The following is a 14,869-nucleotide window of genomic DNA, read 5'->3' as shown; positions in this document are numbered from 1 at the left end:
GGATCGCGGGAGCTGCCGGGGCCGGGTGCGGTGCGCCGCGCCGCGGGACTGCTCTGCCCCGCAGTTCAGCGGTGACTGCGGCGAGCGACTGTGCAGCAGTCCCGGGGCGGCCCGGCCCGCGGCAGGGCTGAAGGACGCTTGGTCGGGACGGGGAGGAAAAGTCCTCCGCTCAGCGGCGGGAACCCGAGTTGTTGTTATCCGGCGTGCGCACCTCATTTCTCGTTAAGGAAATAGATCGGTGGGGTTGCATTGATATTTGTGATTATTTGACTTGATTTCTGCAAATCAGAAAACTCAGAGAAGCCACACGCAGAAAGTTTTCTTTCCATATGGTGAATAACTCCACATCTCAGGTTGTGTCGGTGAAGGCAAGAGAAAAACCTGTTCCCCTGGTGTCCCTCTGCACGAACAGAGCAATAACCCTGGCTGATCGCTCCGACATTGGTGAGCAACGCAGAAAGGACGTAAAACAGCCACCAAAGACAGGAGCTGTTTGGTATAACCATGCTCAGCTGTCATGTAACAGTACCACACAGTGCTGCTGCTGCACGCAGCTGTGTGTCCTGCATCCTTCCTTAGCTGTTACTGTGGCATCGTGCATCTGCAAGGGGGAATTCATGGTGTGCTGGGGGACAGTGGAGCCAGTAGTCGCCTTTAAAAGAGGGAAATCGGGTATGTGCCGGTAGTCTTGGTGCTGTGGATGCGCATAGTGTATTCCTTTTGTACTTGGTGAGACCACACTTTGAGTACTGCTCACAACAAGAGAGGTGTTGAGGCACTGGAGTGTGTTCAGAGAAGGGCAATGAAGCTGTGAGGGGTCTGGAGCACAAGTCTTATGGGGAGCAGGTGAGGGAGCTGGGATGATTTAGTCTGGAGAAGAGGAAGCTCGTGAGAGACCTTATTGCTTTCTGCAACTGCCTGAAAGGAGGTTGTGGCGAGTTCGGTGTCAGTTCTCCCACATAACAGCAATTGGATGAGAGGGAACGCTTCAAGTTGTGCCTGGAAGCATTCAGGTTGGATTTTAGGAAAAATATCCTTCTCGGAAAGAGTGGCGAGGTACTGGAACAGGTTGCTTGGGGATGTGATGGAGTCATGTCCCTGGAAGTGTTCAAGAACTGTGCGGATGTGGCACTGAGGACATGGGTAGGGGGCATGGTGGGGATGGGCTGATGCTTGATTTTCATGATCTTAGTGGTCTTTTCCAATCTTAATGATTCTATATGCAGCACTTCAAATCAAAGTGGTTCCTGTGCTTTCATTTGGGAGAGTCTAAAAGGAGCATTTGGAGGCAGAGCATTATAGGCTAAAAAAACATGCGTAAAAGTGAACTATTTGTGGTTTTGATATCAACTGCTTCTTAATCCCACTTGTGTCCCATCCTCTTCATCTGAAAGTGATATTCTTAAGTGAAGAGCATTATAACTATTAAATGGTTTGTTTTTAGTGATGACGTTGTAGTAGAGGCTGCATAGTGCAGGCAAGGGAAGTGATGTGATGTTGAGGAAATGAGAAATAGCCTGAGGTAAACAATTGTGTAACACCTTGACCCAAAACGTGGCTCAAAGAGCAAAATGTAACTCACCTTTATGTCTGTTATGTGAATGGCTACTGAAAGATTACAGTTATTACAAGTATGCATTTCCATTGCTCTCCTGTCACAAGTTACATTGCTGTAGTTTTTACTGACTATCATTCCAGGTGTTGAATATATCCCTGTTGTATCGCTGAACATTCTGCTGTTTGCAGTTAGTTTTAATCTAATGTAGTTATAAAATATCACTTTCTATCCAAGTTAGCTTAAAAATCCAGCGTGTGAAAGTTTCCTGACAAATCTGTGAATGTGGGATGTTTTTCCTTGAGCCTTATTAGGCTGCCTTGGCTGGAGTGAAAAGGCTTCTTCCACTGATGAAGGGAAGCACAATTCTTTACTCCCTTGTACAAGTGCTTCCGGAGTGAGGCTTCTTTTTGAATCTTCCCTTAAGTGCTTTCCAAATGTCTCATTCTTTTTAGGCCTTTCAGATGTTGGTAGGAAGTCATCAACTTGCATTTATCTGTGTTCATAAATTTTATATGATCTCTTTCCAAAAGGCAGATGTAAAACAGTGAGCGTGCAGGAGAGCCGTTTTATCTGCCTGTCTTGTCAGATGGTGATAGGCTGAAATGGGACACCACAGAGTGACAAGGAAATTCTGTGAGTGCAAGGAGGGGTGACGGAAAATTACAGCACTCTGTAGGAGCGTAATAAATTGTTGTTGGCTGTCATGATAACTGCAGTTAATATTTGGCTGAGCTTTCTTGTTTGCTCTTAACAAAAAGTGTTGTGTGGTGATTGTGACTTAAAAACAGTGAGGTGTTTTCACAAAGTCTCTGGAAGTTCTCTGGCACAGCATTTGTATCACTTCAGCACTGGTGGAAGTGTTGGGGTGTAAGCTGCTGGGTTCCAGTGTTGCTGGTTTTGTGAGTAAAGGCCTTGATGTTTAACTATGTTTTGGCCAAAATCACCTTAGTTTAAGGTCTAGCTTCATAGCAAATGACTTCTGAAGGGAGTGAGAATTATTCTTGTAAATCTGTAGAGAATTCATCAGAATGGACTTTGGTGCTGTGTCAATAGGCATTTCTGAAGGACTGCTAGCGATGTTGTCACACAACCGGTTTTATCTCCAAATTGTTGCTAGGTAGGATGGTTCTGCTGGCCAGCTGCATGCTACACAGCTGTGGACTCACAGACCAGTTTAGGGAGCAAAGTTCAGTTATAGTTATCCTACCTGATCACATAGGACTTTAATGCACAGATGCATGTCTTCCATCACATCCAACATGGGTCAATATTTATCAGTGCGTTTTAAGTTACGTGAGACCCCATAGAAATGTTCTGTGGGTCTGACTTGTTATTCTTGTTCCTCTTCTTATTTCGGTTTGGTTGTATTTTTCCAGCCTTGACTCAGGTACTATTGTTTTTGTTTCCTTTTGTCCTTTCTTGCTTTCCTCTGTCTTGCAGGTAGATATGACCTTTTCAGAAGATGTGTATGCGTATATGATTTCTGTATGCATAGTTTGGTACATCCAGCCTGCTTGAAGTATGTATTTGGTTGTGATAAACAAGGAAATGAAAATAAATAGCTTACCTTTTGTGTTTCACTGATTTTGCTTTTGGCTCTTACACTTCCACAAGTTTGTATTTTCAGACTTTTTAAGGGGTCAGAAATCAGTGGGTTTCTTTTAAAGAGATGAAATGCTTCTGTTATCCTACAGACTGGAGTACTCCTGTTTCTCAAGGGCAATATACTTTGTGATTTACAATTCGTAATTGTTGCTAACATGGCAATGCAAGTACCAGACACTGATAACTGCTGGTGCAACGGCTTGAGGTGGATACGAGTTGAGTTTGAGGGGATCTAATTCTGCATACTTGGTTATATGAGTGAATTCTGTGCATACTAGATGATCTTTGAGGTCCTTTCCAACTCAAGCCATTCTACAATTCTTTGATAGTTTTCAGTATGTATCTCATTTTCAAATCCTTACATGGATCATTTCAGTGAATGTTCTTTTTCTCAGATGAGCTATTTCATCTCCATTTGTTTGTTTGTTTTTCTTCTTACTCTGCTCTTTTGCCTGGTCTCTGGGCAGATCAGTACAGCAGCACTGACCTGTGAAATACCTACACCCATTCTCTTAAATGAGACTTCAGGAGTAGCAGTGTGAAAAGCAAGGGGAGAAGACATAGCATGTCTGGTGTAAATGTCTCCTTGTAAAGTGTCAGCACACCTGCTTTTCAGGTGTATGCAAACCATTTTGACTGTTAGGTGTTGCACCATCCAGAGAAACTGGAATAAAGAATGAACCAATGTCTGGAACAGGTTTCCTCGAAAGCTTGCGAGCACACCTGTGTTCTGGTGCAACACTAAGGGAAGGTGCTGATTGCTGGTAACTGTACAGCTGTGAGTGCTGGCTGAGGGAACCCTGGTGACTTTCCCTTCAGGAGGTGAAGCTGCTTTACATGTATTACACGTAATACAGCTCCGAATGTCTACAAAAACTTGGAAAATTGGAAGCTCATCAACAAAGCCAAGGATGTGCATAGCAAGTCAGAAGTGCATCATGCACCAGGCCATGGCTGTTAAGTATATTGCCAGATATAAGCTAAGATATGCGTGATAGTTCCCTACATATATATGTCACTTTTCTCACTTCAGTTGTTCCCAGCTCATGGAGTTAATTTTCATTTACTGGGCAGTGCTCAGTAGGTGCTCTTCCAGGGAGCATGTGGTATCCACTTAGGCTGTCACATTCAATGTAGGCATATTGGCATTTTTAAAATGATTTTCACGTAGCAAGCACTTTCTTGTTGAGGTTAGAGAGTTCTTGTTAAATCAAGAGAGTACCCCACATGTGATGTTCTTGGTAAACAAGGATCATCTGTAGAACTGAAGGTACCATTGAAAAATTGTCAGTCAGATAATATGTCTTACTTATTAATACTAGCACAAGAGTAATAGCTTTTAAGTGCACAAAGACTGAGGCGTTAAGATCTTGGTTTAGGAAAAGTAGTGTAGTTATTTCTCTGCAAAAATTGTGCAGACAAGTCTTGGTTTGGAGCGCCTCCATGAACTGGGATTTTTAAAAGTCAACTTAAAATTGCATTTGTCTGTGAGGCCTCTAAACTGGACTGGGTTGTTGCTCTGTGCAAGTGGGCACAAAAGTTACCCTGTGTTTGCTGATGCTATCCAGAGTCCTGTAAAGCCACTTTGTGCAAACTTTTAACATTTACAGTCCCTTGCTTGCATTCCTCATTACTGCTGTGTTCTTTCTTTGTTTCCACATCATCATTAAACAGATATTTTGATATTTCAAACTCCACCATTAATAAAAAAAATGCAATTTATTCTGTAATACCTACCTTTAAGAAAATTTAGGTTGTTATTATATGTTTTTACTAGTTCATAGTGAATTGTTTGCCTTGCTTTCTCTTTGGACAATAGAAAATCTTAGTATAAAAAAAACATGCAAAATTTGTCTGTTGTGGGATATGGGTGTATGTGCCCATTCATCTGTCTGATAATCCCTAGTAGTTATCTTTGCTCTATAAAGTAGCATTAGTTTGTATTCTTTTCTTAGTATTGCATGTTACCACAAAGATTGGTTTAATATTTTTTGTGGAGGAATGAATAGTGAAGGGGATTGTATGGGAACTGTTGAGTCACAGCCTGAACCACTGGTTGAGCACGTGGGGAAAGGACCTGGTCAGCCCTGGGTGACCAGGGCACAGGTGAAGGCAGTTCAGCTGTGTGATGAGTGGAGCCTGGCTGCACCTCTCTTAGACCTCATTTAAGGGCTGACTGCAGCTGAGGAAGGATCTCTTTATGGAGATCCCTTCTTGGTGAAGCTTTCCCCTGCAAACCTGGAATCTTCTGATACGGTTGAGCAGTTTTCTTCCCTTCCTATGTAGTACCTTTCTATCATGCTGGTCCTTCTGTCATCACAACCTTTGTTGTAACACCTTCTCCATTGTATTGATCTGTCCAACAGGTACAGGGGTGGGTTTTTTTTTGTGGTTTTTTTTTTGTTTGTTTTTATAATTTAGGAATATGATTGACAGCTAATTCTGTGCTTTCTTTTGTTTCTGTAGGCTGGCACCGATGCGATTATATACACTGTCCAAACGACATTTTGTCCTGGTTTTTGTAGTATTCTTTGTCTGTTTTGGTTTGACAGTCTTCATAGGAATAGCAGGTAAGGATGTTGCCTTTTTAAAACATTACCTTTTTGTATTCTTTGTCTTAGTGTCCTGGTAGTTACAGATGTGGGTGAAAGCTAATGAGCATACTGCCCCTGAGACATCTGAGGAAATATAACTTCTTACAGGGGACGAAAATTCCTTCTCATGTGTTTGTTTTTTTTTAATAGGGATATTACCATGTTAGACCATTTAACAGCTCCTCACATGATATCCTATTTCTGTATCAGCTGGCATGATCTGTGCTGCTCCCCTGACAACCATCTTGGCCCGTCTTTGTACCTGTCTCTATCTCTACCCCATCCTTCACTTCCTTTTAGAAGGAAGAGGCCTGCAGAGGCATTTGGCTCATCCAGTCCTGCCTGACTTGGGCTTTTTGTGTGTATCCATACCCTATAGAAAGCACTTTATTCATGGTAATATTAAAAATTTACCTATGAAACAAGTCCATTGTTCCTGCTGCTTGACTGTAGAGGCCTAAGGTTTAAACAGAATTTATTTCAGTTCTTGAAGATAAACCAGTGTTTTTCCTCTGACTTGTCTAAGGATGCTGAAGGGCATTATTTTGTGACTAAAATACTAAAAAAAATACTTTTACATTTTATATGAATGATAAAATGGAAAACTGAGATTAGGTCAGTTTTAAGAATTGCTTAAAATTGTTTTACCTGAGAATTGGCGAGCAGCCATCTGTGCTCTTTGAGAATTTCATTCTTAATTAAGAGTGAATCCTAAAATAGAGCTGTAGGTCTTTTGTGTTATATCTGCCTGCATGCAGATCTAGTGCTGTGGGTGCCTTTGTTCCAGGGCTGCTGTAAGCCGTGCTCCAACATCTGCACTGTGCCAGGCTTCCAGGACTCGTCTGTGGTTCCCTTCAGGAGTTGGCAAAGCTGGAAAGTTGTTTTCCTTGTGAGACTGGTTTGTTGGATGGCTTTGTTGACAAAGCTTGGACGCAGTTCATTATTATAACTTAATTATTTTTAAAAGAAAGTTGTTTACCTTGGGAGGAGAGCCACGGAATGAACACTTACACTGTGGTGATTTTTAATGGCTTTGGCTGACAGCTTCATGCTTCCTGTTAACAGAGGGAGGGGCACGAACAATAGAGCATTCACTCATCAAAGGGTGTGGTATGAGCCAAACTCACCAAACCCACGAGGTAAATGAAAAGGTGGGAGATGCATCCAGCTTTATGTGCAACCTATATACCATTCCCCATACAGTGGTTCTTCTTTTGGGAAGGTTAGCAGTCTTAACTACTCATCTGAGTAAAAAATATAGCTTACTCTGAGGAGGCTGTTCCTTTTCAGTTCTTGTAACCTAAGAAGTGTGGATTTGTTTTTTTGCAGGTTACACTTGCTCACTTTCCCTTTGTGTGTCTTTGTGATCGTTGTGGTGAGATGAGTGCAAGGACAGGATAAGTGCAGAACTCATTTCCTGTACCTATGCAGTTTTCATGTTCCTCATCTCAGAGAGGTTCTCTGCTTCCGAATGTGATTCTGTTAACTTAGTAAGAATAAAGGAAAGCAATAACAATGCAATTTAAGTACAGTTGTTGTTGTTTTATTCAATGATAAGACCGCAAGATGTTTCTGTCAGATGCTTTAAAAAGCTTTAGTATATTGCTTACTAGAGGCACAGCAGTAGAACCGAGTTATTGTTCTGGTTGCTGTTCAGTTTTGAAAAACTGGGATTGTGATCACTTTTCTCCGGTATTTTTTCATATCTTCTGTTTTATTTTTAAAAAGAGCTCTTCAGAAAGTTTTGTTCTGATGTTTTTTCGTTAATACTTAACTACTGAAATGTGATGCCTAATCAACTCTGAGCAGTTACAGAAAAGCAATTATGCTTTTTGAGATAAAAATACTGGCCAAAAATGTACCCAGGCAGTAGTTTGTATGTACTTGAGAACCAGGAAGTTCAGTAATTCTCAGCTGGCTTTGTAACAAATAGCTGCTAGTGAAATTGAATTGTAATATGAAGCTTAAGGTCTGTAAAATGGTTAATATTATAGTTAGAGTGGTTATAGAAGCCCAAGCAATGCTGCATGTTTGTCTTAACTGTTGTGTCAGCTAACATAAGAGTCTTGCCCAGAATGAGCTCATGAATGAGCTCACTCATTTATAAACCCTTCTTTTCTGTTGCTTCTCTTGTCATAACTTTGAATTCCATGGTCTTTGTAGAAAAACTGTCTTTATTGCATAGTTTTTAATACTAATATGGCTGGAACAGCATGTTTAAAGGATTGGTAACTTGTGTTAAATTGCCATACCAAACAGGAGAGAAACTTGGACAAGGAAGGCTAACTGGGACTGGAACCAGAGACCCAGGCACACATAGATGCCCTGTTTATTCCCTAGATGCTGTGCATCTCAGTGTTTGTTCACACCCCAGTATATACTTGCAGACCTTTTCCTACTATTCTCTGTGATTTTTCAAGCTTAGTTATTGTGTGTGTGTACTCGTGCCTGAGTATCATTTCCTTTTCTCCCTAATCCTATCCTTTCTCCCTAGTCCTCTGTGTTCTTGCATATTTAAGAAGATGAAGGAAAGACCTTGTTGCTGTCTACAACCTTATCAGAGAATAAAGAAAAGATGGGACTAGGCTCTTCTCATAAGTGTATGGTGACAGGGAGAGAGGCAACAGATGCAAGCTGGAATGCAGGACATTGCAGTTAGATATTAAGAACTATTGCTGTTATATTATTTTTAATCATAAGAGTGGTTACAGTTTGCCCAGGGGTGTTCTGGGAGTCTCTGTGCTTAGAGGTTTTCAGGACTTAGCTGTATGTGATCCTGATCTAATTCCATCTCTTTGGAGGGAAGGGTTGAGCCAGACAGCTGCTGGAGTTTTTTTCTAAAATAAACAAAGGTTTTGTATTTTCCCCATTTACTGCATACAGATGTAGAGGGAAGCAGGATGTGAGTGGACAGGTGTAGTTAATCAGTACACATTCAGTGTGTGTGTCTTTATCTGGAGAAATCGGAGGAGTGATTGCCATAGGAGCAGGAATGTGGGAAAGAGCTGGATATCTCCCACTACAGGTGGACTTGAAACTTTGGTTGATTGGATTGTGTGTTTTAGGAGAACTTGTTTGTAGAACTTCTGTGCAATTACATTTATTGCGATGGTATACATAATATATTACAGCTCCCCATTTTTATAGAAAAGAAGGGTCCCAATCTGGCTGGTCTGAGCACTATTCCTAACCACAATTGTGGGTTGCCTTCCTTGAACAGCCCAATACAGTCAAGATCCTGCACGAGCTACGAAGTACTGTCACTAATTATGCAATCAAATACTCTACATGTACATAAAAAGGCATTATAATTGCTCAGTCAGATGCAATGTAATGTATTTGTCCAGTTGTGAGTGCAATGCAATATAGTTGTTATCTTCCAAGTAAATTGGGTAATGGTAGCAGTTTGGCCATAAAAACTGGAGAGATAAGAGTAGTTAAAAGAAGCTGTTTTTTCAGATGCTTTTGCAGCCCTTGATTGAGCTTCAAGGTGCTGTAACAGCAGTGCCTCTGCTGCTCACTTGGCTTTTTCTGGAGCCGACTACTTTCATGACTGTGACACACAGGGAGGGGAAACATAGAATGTACAGCACGTAGCTTTAGGGAAAATACACCGTGTCTTTGTTGTTGTAATTTGGAGTGTGCATGTAGAACTTCTGACGTGGAGTTCTTGATTAATAATTTACACCCTATTTATGCTCAGGAAGATTATGGCAGAATCTGTGGGGTGGGAAGTTTATTAATGATATTAAGAAGCCTAAGTGACCTTCAGTTAGAACATCTGCCCGAGGGGGTGCTAGTTACCTGCTTAGTGAGGAAGTATTTTGTACAATGTTTTGAAATCCTGTGTTTACACTGATCCTTCAATATTGTTCTCTTCCTTCTTGTTTATTATGTAGGTCCTAATGTAATTGAAACTTCTGTAGCGAGAACTGACTTAAATAACAGCATAAAGGTAAGGGTCGATAAACAGTGCTGGATTATCCAAATATTTTACTTGGTATCCGTAATGTCAGATACACCTTTTCTCCAGTCCCATTATTTTAAGTGGTTCATTTTCTACTAGGAAGCTTCTTGGCCACCTGATGCTTTCCAATTTGAAACAGAACATTCAGTGCTTTTACTACCACTGTGTGACCCGGCACCAATTTTTAGTCTTTTGCAAGTAGGTAAGGTAGAGAGTTTTGTGATGGGCAGTGTTTCTTCACAGTAATTCTTGATGAAGTAACGCTCATGACAGGATTCCCTGGTGAGCTCATGCTTGGAGATTCTTGTGAGGGTCCAGAATGAGAACAGGAAACAGAAAAACAATGTTCTCAGTGACAAATAATGATAACTCTCCTGTGATATTTTTTTTATTTTTTTTTTCCCCTTTTTCTCAGCTGGGGAGGAAAGTCTGTTTTCCTTCTTAATTGTCCGTTTTCAAGTGGTCATGACAGTGCAGTATGACCTCTTATTGTGAACCTTTACTGTCTTGAAGTATTCCATATTAAGCTTTCATGTTCTCATTTTCAGTTTCTCTATTTCTGTCCAGTTCTTTGCTGTCGAACAAATAACTAAAATAATTTTTATGAAGTTGTTAACAAAAAAAAAATAAATTAAAAAAAAAAAATTAAGTGTAGTTTCATTAAGTGCCATGACACTTCTGAAGGTTTGGGTTTTTTGTTTTTTTTTTGTCAGTAGGTCTCTCACACACATTTAAATTGGTACTGTACTATGGATGGACTTAAAAAATAAAAAATACTTTTCTTAATTGATATTAAAAATGCCTTTCCTGCATTAGATTTTCTCTGTTAATGTTACCTCCTATGCTTTTGAATGTGGGATTTATAGAAAACCAGTAGAAAGATAGTTGTGATGTACATACTTAGATTTACACTGTTTTAATTCTGTAGCGTATGGGCTGGGGTCACAAGTCTGAGTGGACTGGTAAAGTGCTATAAATTACTTCTTTTGGGGGGGGCCTAAATCTCTCATATCAGAACTCTTTTTATTGCTGCTGCTTTTATGTGCTTCAAGTAGTCAGTGCATTTTAGTGCTGTGCAAAATCCGTGTGCTGCTTTAGCTGCTTCATTGAAACACATATATGGGGTGCTTGTACTGTCCATGCAATAGCACATATTAAATTTATTCCTGAAAAATATTGTTCCTAATGTACTTTTCATTGTTATGACTGCACATGTATTGTGTAATATAATGACTGATGCTAACCTTGGTGGGGTTTTTGTTGTGTTTTTTTAACAGCTGAAGCCTTTTAATTTAAGTTCGCCACCACTGTCTACTTATAACCAACAGCTGTGGCTGACCTGTGTAGTCGAGTTGGATCAGCATGATGGTGAGAGTCTTACCTAGTGTTTAGGAAACTGCTGTAGCAACCTAATTTTGTGTACTATATTTTTGTTGTTGTTGTGTAGCCAATTCTGTTTCTTTGTGGCTGTGCTTGGTGAGTTTTCCCTCTGTCTCTCCATCTCTGCCCCTTGCCCTCAGTAAAGGGATGGATTGAGCTGATCTTGAGAATTGGATGCAAAAGGTGCATGGGATACGTTGGGAGTTATTTCTATAAAAACTGCAGCGTGTAGAGAGTCTGTGTCTGTCTGGGGACAAATTAGATGTGTAAGTCATAATATTACTCACTGTGCAGTCAAGTTTCCTTGTACATACAAGAGAAATACTGTGATCAGGAATTCGTAACATATTAGGATTCAGTACAAGGGCTGTATGACTTCATGACAGAATATATAAATGAAGGGGTTTTCTTGCTTATTTGTTTTGAAATTAATATGATTGAACCTTATTCCTGTAAAGTACAACCAAGTACTTCTGGATATCTCTTTTTAAGATGTTACTTCTGTGTCCAGCAATAGCTTAACGTTTTCTCTCTCAATTACAGTATCACTCAAAAAGAACGTTACTATGACAGTCAAAGTGCTTGGAGTGGTGAAGGATGGAAGCACTCCCTACGTTAATAATCAAGTTCACAACCGGACACGGTTGCTCAATTGTGCACAGGTGTGTGTGTGCTTGAAGAAAACTCTGCTGCAGTACTTTTACATATATTTGTGTGCATGCTCCATTACATTGCTAGTTTGTTTTTTTCTGTGGCTTGTATTTACTACATCAAAAAGACCCCTTTTTATCTTTTTTGTTGGAGCTTTCTGCCAGCAAAGCGTGCTGATTAAACAGATTAACAGTACAGTGAGAAGGAACATTTGAACAGTAAAACAGGTATTGAGCTCTAGAGGAGAGAGAAATTCTTATACAGCAACTAGAAGAGCATTTGATTGAAAGCAGCTAGCTTGTGTGCTTGAAAGGGGGGGGGGGGGAGGAATCTTCCCACACAAGAAGTTCCTAGTGAAACCTTTAGTTAAAGTTCTGAGTTTAAGGATATCTGAAACAGTTTATCCAGAATGAAATCCTTGAGGAAGAAATAGCTGAAGTTCTTTTACGAGAAGTTTGCTTGTTGATAAGATGTATAATAAGCATCATCCGTATCTACGTACTCAGAAACAAGTTATATTACCAGTGAGTTTTGTAGAATAAATTGAAGGTTTTTAAATATTACTCTTCCCTGTATGTGTTCACAGAAATGCAGTGAAATCATTGTTGCTCACCTGGGCTACCTGAACTACACTCAGTACAACGTATTTGTTAGTTTTGAAGATCTAAATAAGTTAACGTATGCAATACAGAATATTACTTTCACAGTAAGTATAAAGTTTTATTCTAGCAAAAGAGGTCTCTGGAGAAGTCTGCTTTAGTTGTAATAAAAAGTTACTTTATTTTTGAACGTGAAATATAAAGGTGCATTGTAATAAAGCTTTCTGTCTCTGCTGGTTTCAGAGTTGTAGTATTTGTGTTATTAGTGTTCTGGAGCAATATTTATCTTCATAGGGAAAGCATTTAAGCATTTTCTTTCAGAACTTCTATTGCTGTTTTCAGGGACGGATAATTTTAGTGTAATTCCTAGAAGGTATTTAATGGTAGACAAGCGAGACTAGAACATACAGTTTTCTGCATTTTCACATAGAGATCTTGCCTTTCTAAACTGCTTTTTTTTTAGCCTTTCCAGGAGGTGTGTGAATTAGCAGGATTTTTTTTTAAACTCTATAAATGTGCTGGCCTGAAAGATTTGAGACACAAAGGCAAATGGGAAAAAATTGTTTGACCCTACTTATGAGGAAGAAAAAAATGTGGGTTTTTTTTTTTTTTTTTTTTTGAGTGAAATAAGCAGTGAAATTTGCAGTTCCTAGCAAAATAAACTGGGCAAGTTACAGTACTTAAGGTTGTTAATAAAACAGTTAAAAGTGTGTTGAATCACTCCAAAAAGAGGTTTAGAAACATTTGCATTAGGGGAAGGTGGAGCTAAACCAAACTTATAATACTAGTTACTATGTTATATTTTGCCTGTATATAACACTGTGTGTCAGAGCAGGCAGAAAAGGAAAGTTTACTGTAAAGCAGAAGTGGCTTATATATACTAAATGAGCTTCCTGAATCTTCATATTTGATGTATTCTAATTTATAAAGTGCATCGTTAAAAGTAAGTTGTAGGGGAAGAAAAAGAAAAAAAACAAAGTATTTGCTTAGTTGTGGATTTCAAGCAGGGTGAGGCATTTATAGTTCTACGGTTTATTGTCTTGCTTTGCAGGCTTTCCTTCATGCAAACAACCAAAAACCCAATCCGGAGGCTCTGCTTTCCTGTAACAAGTGAACATACCAGTGTATTTTGTTAATACAGTGGATTGTGGTGTTTTCAGTTAACATAACAGATTCTTTTGTAGATGAGGATCCTCCACATAAAATTTTCATTCTACTTTTGCACTTAAACCTCTATCTTGTCTTTTTGTCTTTTCTTTTTTTTTTTTTTTTTTTTTTAAACAGGTAGGTTAAATCCATTAAAGGTAAAGCTTCTTGTCAGATGGGCAGAGCAAACGTGGTGCATACATTTCAGAACTGGCTTCTGAAGAGAAGCAGGCCAGATATGAGAATTTCTCAACAGTGTTCATGCAAAATGACATGTTACAATGAGTATTTCTGCCATCTAATAATTAGAGCACTAAGGCAGCTTTTTTCCTTCATCTTAAAAATACTTTTATGTATCTGGTTAGCTCATTTATTCTTCTCTTGAGTCTCACGTCTGAAAAAAGAACAAGCTTTAAGAAAACAAGCTCGTTACAGAAAGCACAGCTGTACCTTATCAACATTTTCATAATCAGTTTATGTATTTGACCTTGGTAATAAACAGAAGTTAGTCAATTATTGAAGTTCAAATTTTGAACGTGAGAGAGATCAAAAAGGATCTTCCTTGCTGATTTCAAAGAAATACTTTGATGTGTGACAGCACAATGAGTGTGTTACAAAGTGGCAGGGTAAAGGAGAAGCAAAGATACTAGTCTGCTTTGGTTATCTTTTCATTGGGTAGTTTCTTTTTCTTCACCTGAAGCAAGCTTTATCTTGAAAGACAGTGTCTGTGAATGTATCTTTGTATTTCCATAGTGACATGGGGGAATTTGGTTATACCTTCACATTTTGAAAAGCTGGGAAACTTTAGAGTATCTGCAAAAGATGTTAACTATTGATGTTGTGTGACCTCTCTAAAAACATTTTTCTTGTGTTTTCTTGTAGTGGAAGACGTACAATCCTACATTTTCACAAGTGGAAATCTGGTTCCGATTTGTCTTTGTAGTTCTCACCTTTATGGTCACGGTAAGATTATTGCTTCAGTGTTTTTGGGTAATGCTGCATGGTAGTGCTTTATTTAGTAAAACTTAGCCCCAGGCTGTCAAGTTGAGAAATTACTGAATGGGTGTTAATAAAGTTTCTAAAATACTCATTTACTTGCTGCTTTTATGTAGTTACAAGTGGCGTTGTGGAACATTAAGAATAAATGGGAGAAGCTTGTCTTTTTTTTTTTTTTTTTTTTTACACTGATTTTTGAATTTAGGAGAGACGTTTTCTTCAAACAAAAAATTCTGATTAGATCCTAGAAAAATAAGATGGCTTGTTCAGTGGGCTCAGACATTAGAATAGGATGCCCAGACAGTCTTTGTTCTCTGTCTTTGAAAATGAGTAAAACTCAATTGAATATGACCTTGATCTAACTTTAGAGTCA

The 14,869-nt window shown here is 39.2% G+C and overlaps 1 protein-coding gene across 7 annotated transcripts in view; it reads left to right on the top strand.

Moving 5' to 3' along the window:
• Nucleotides 1–14,869, top strand: part of TMEM181 (transmembrane protein 181) — a 53,767-nt gene that overhangs the window by 25,841 nt on the left and 13,057 nt on the right. For 6 of the 7 annotated variants that reach the window (XM_042889943.1, XM_042889927.1, XM_042889918.1 and 3 more), the window contains exons 2-7: nt 5,630–5,733; nt 9,657–9,712; nt 11,002–11,092; nt 11,648–11,766; nt 12,342–12,461; nt 14,383–14,463. In XM_042889943.1, the coding sequence (XP_042745877.1) occupies nt 5,640–5,733; nt 9,657–9,712; nt 11,002–11,092; nt 11,648–11,766; nt 12,342–12,461; nt 14,383–14,463 (561 nt within the window). In that variant the 5' untranslated portion in view covers nt 5,630–5,639. Of the gene's footprint in view, nt 1–5,378; nt 5,530–5,629; nt 5,734–9,656; nt 9,713–11,001; nt 11,093–11,647; nt 11,767–12,341; nt 12,462–14,382; nt 14,464–14,869 lie in introns of those variants that run through there. The other variant, XM_042889950.1, reaches the window with a different exon arrangement.

Source organism: Lagopus leucura, unplaced genomic scaffold, assembly GCF_019238085.1.
Source record: "Lagopus leucura isolate 7727_CA_CO unplaced genomic scaffold, USGS_WTPT01 Super-Scaffold_73, whole genome shotgun sequence".
NCBI classification, from domain to species: Eukaryota; Metazoa; Chordata; class Aves; order Galliformes; family Phasianidae; genus Lagopus; species Lagopus leucura.
The sequence above is the reverse complement of the archived record's forward strand: the minus strand, read 5'-3'. Positions and strand labels throughout refer to the sequence as shown.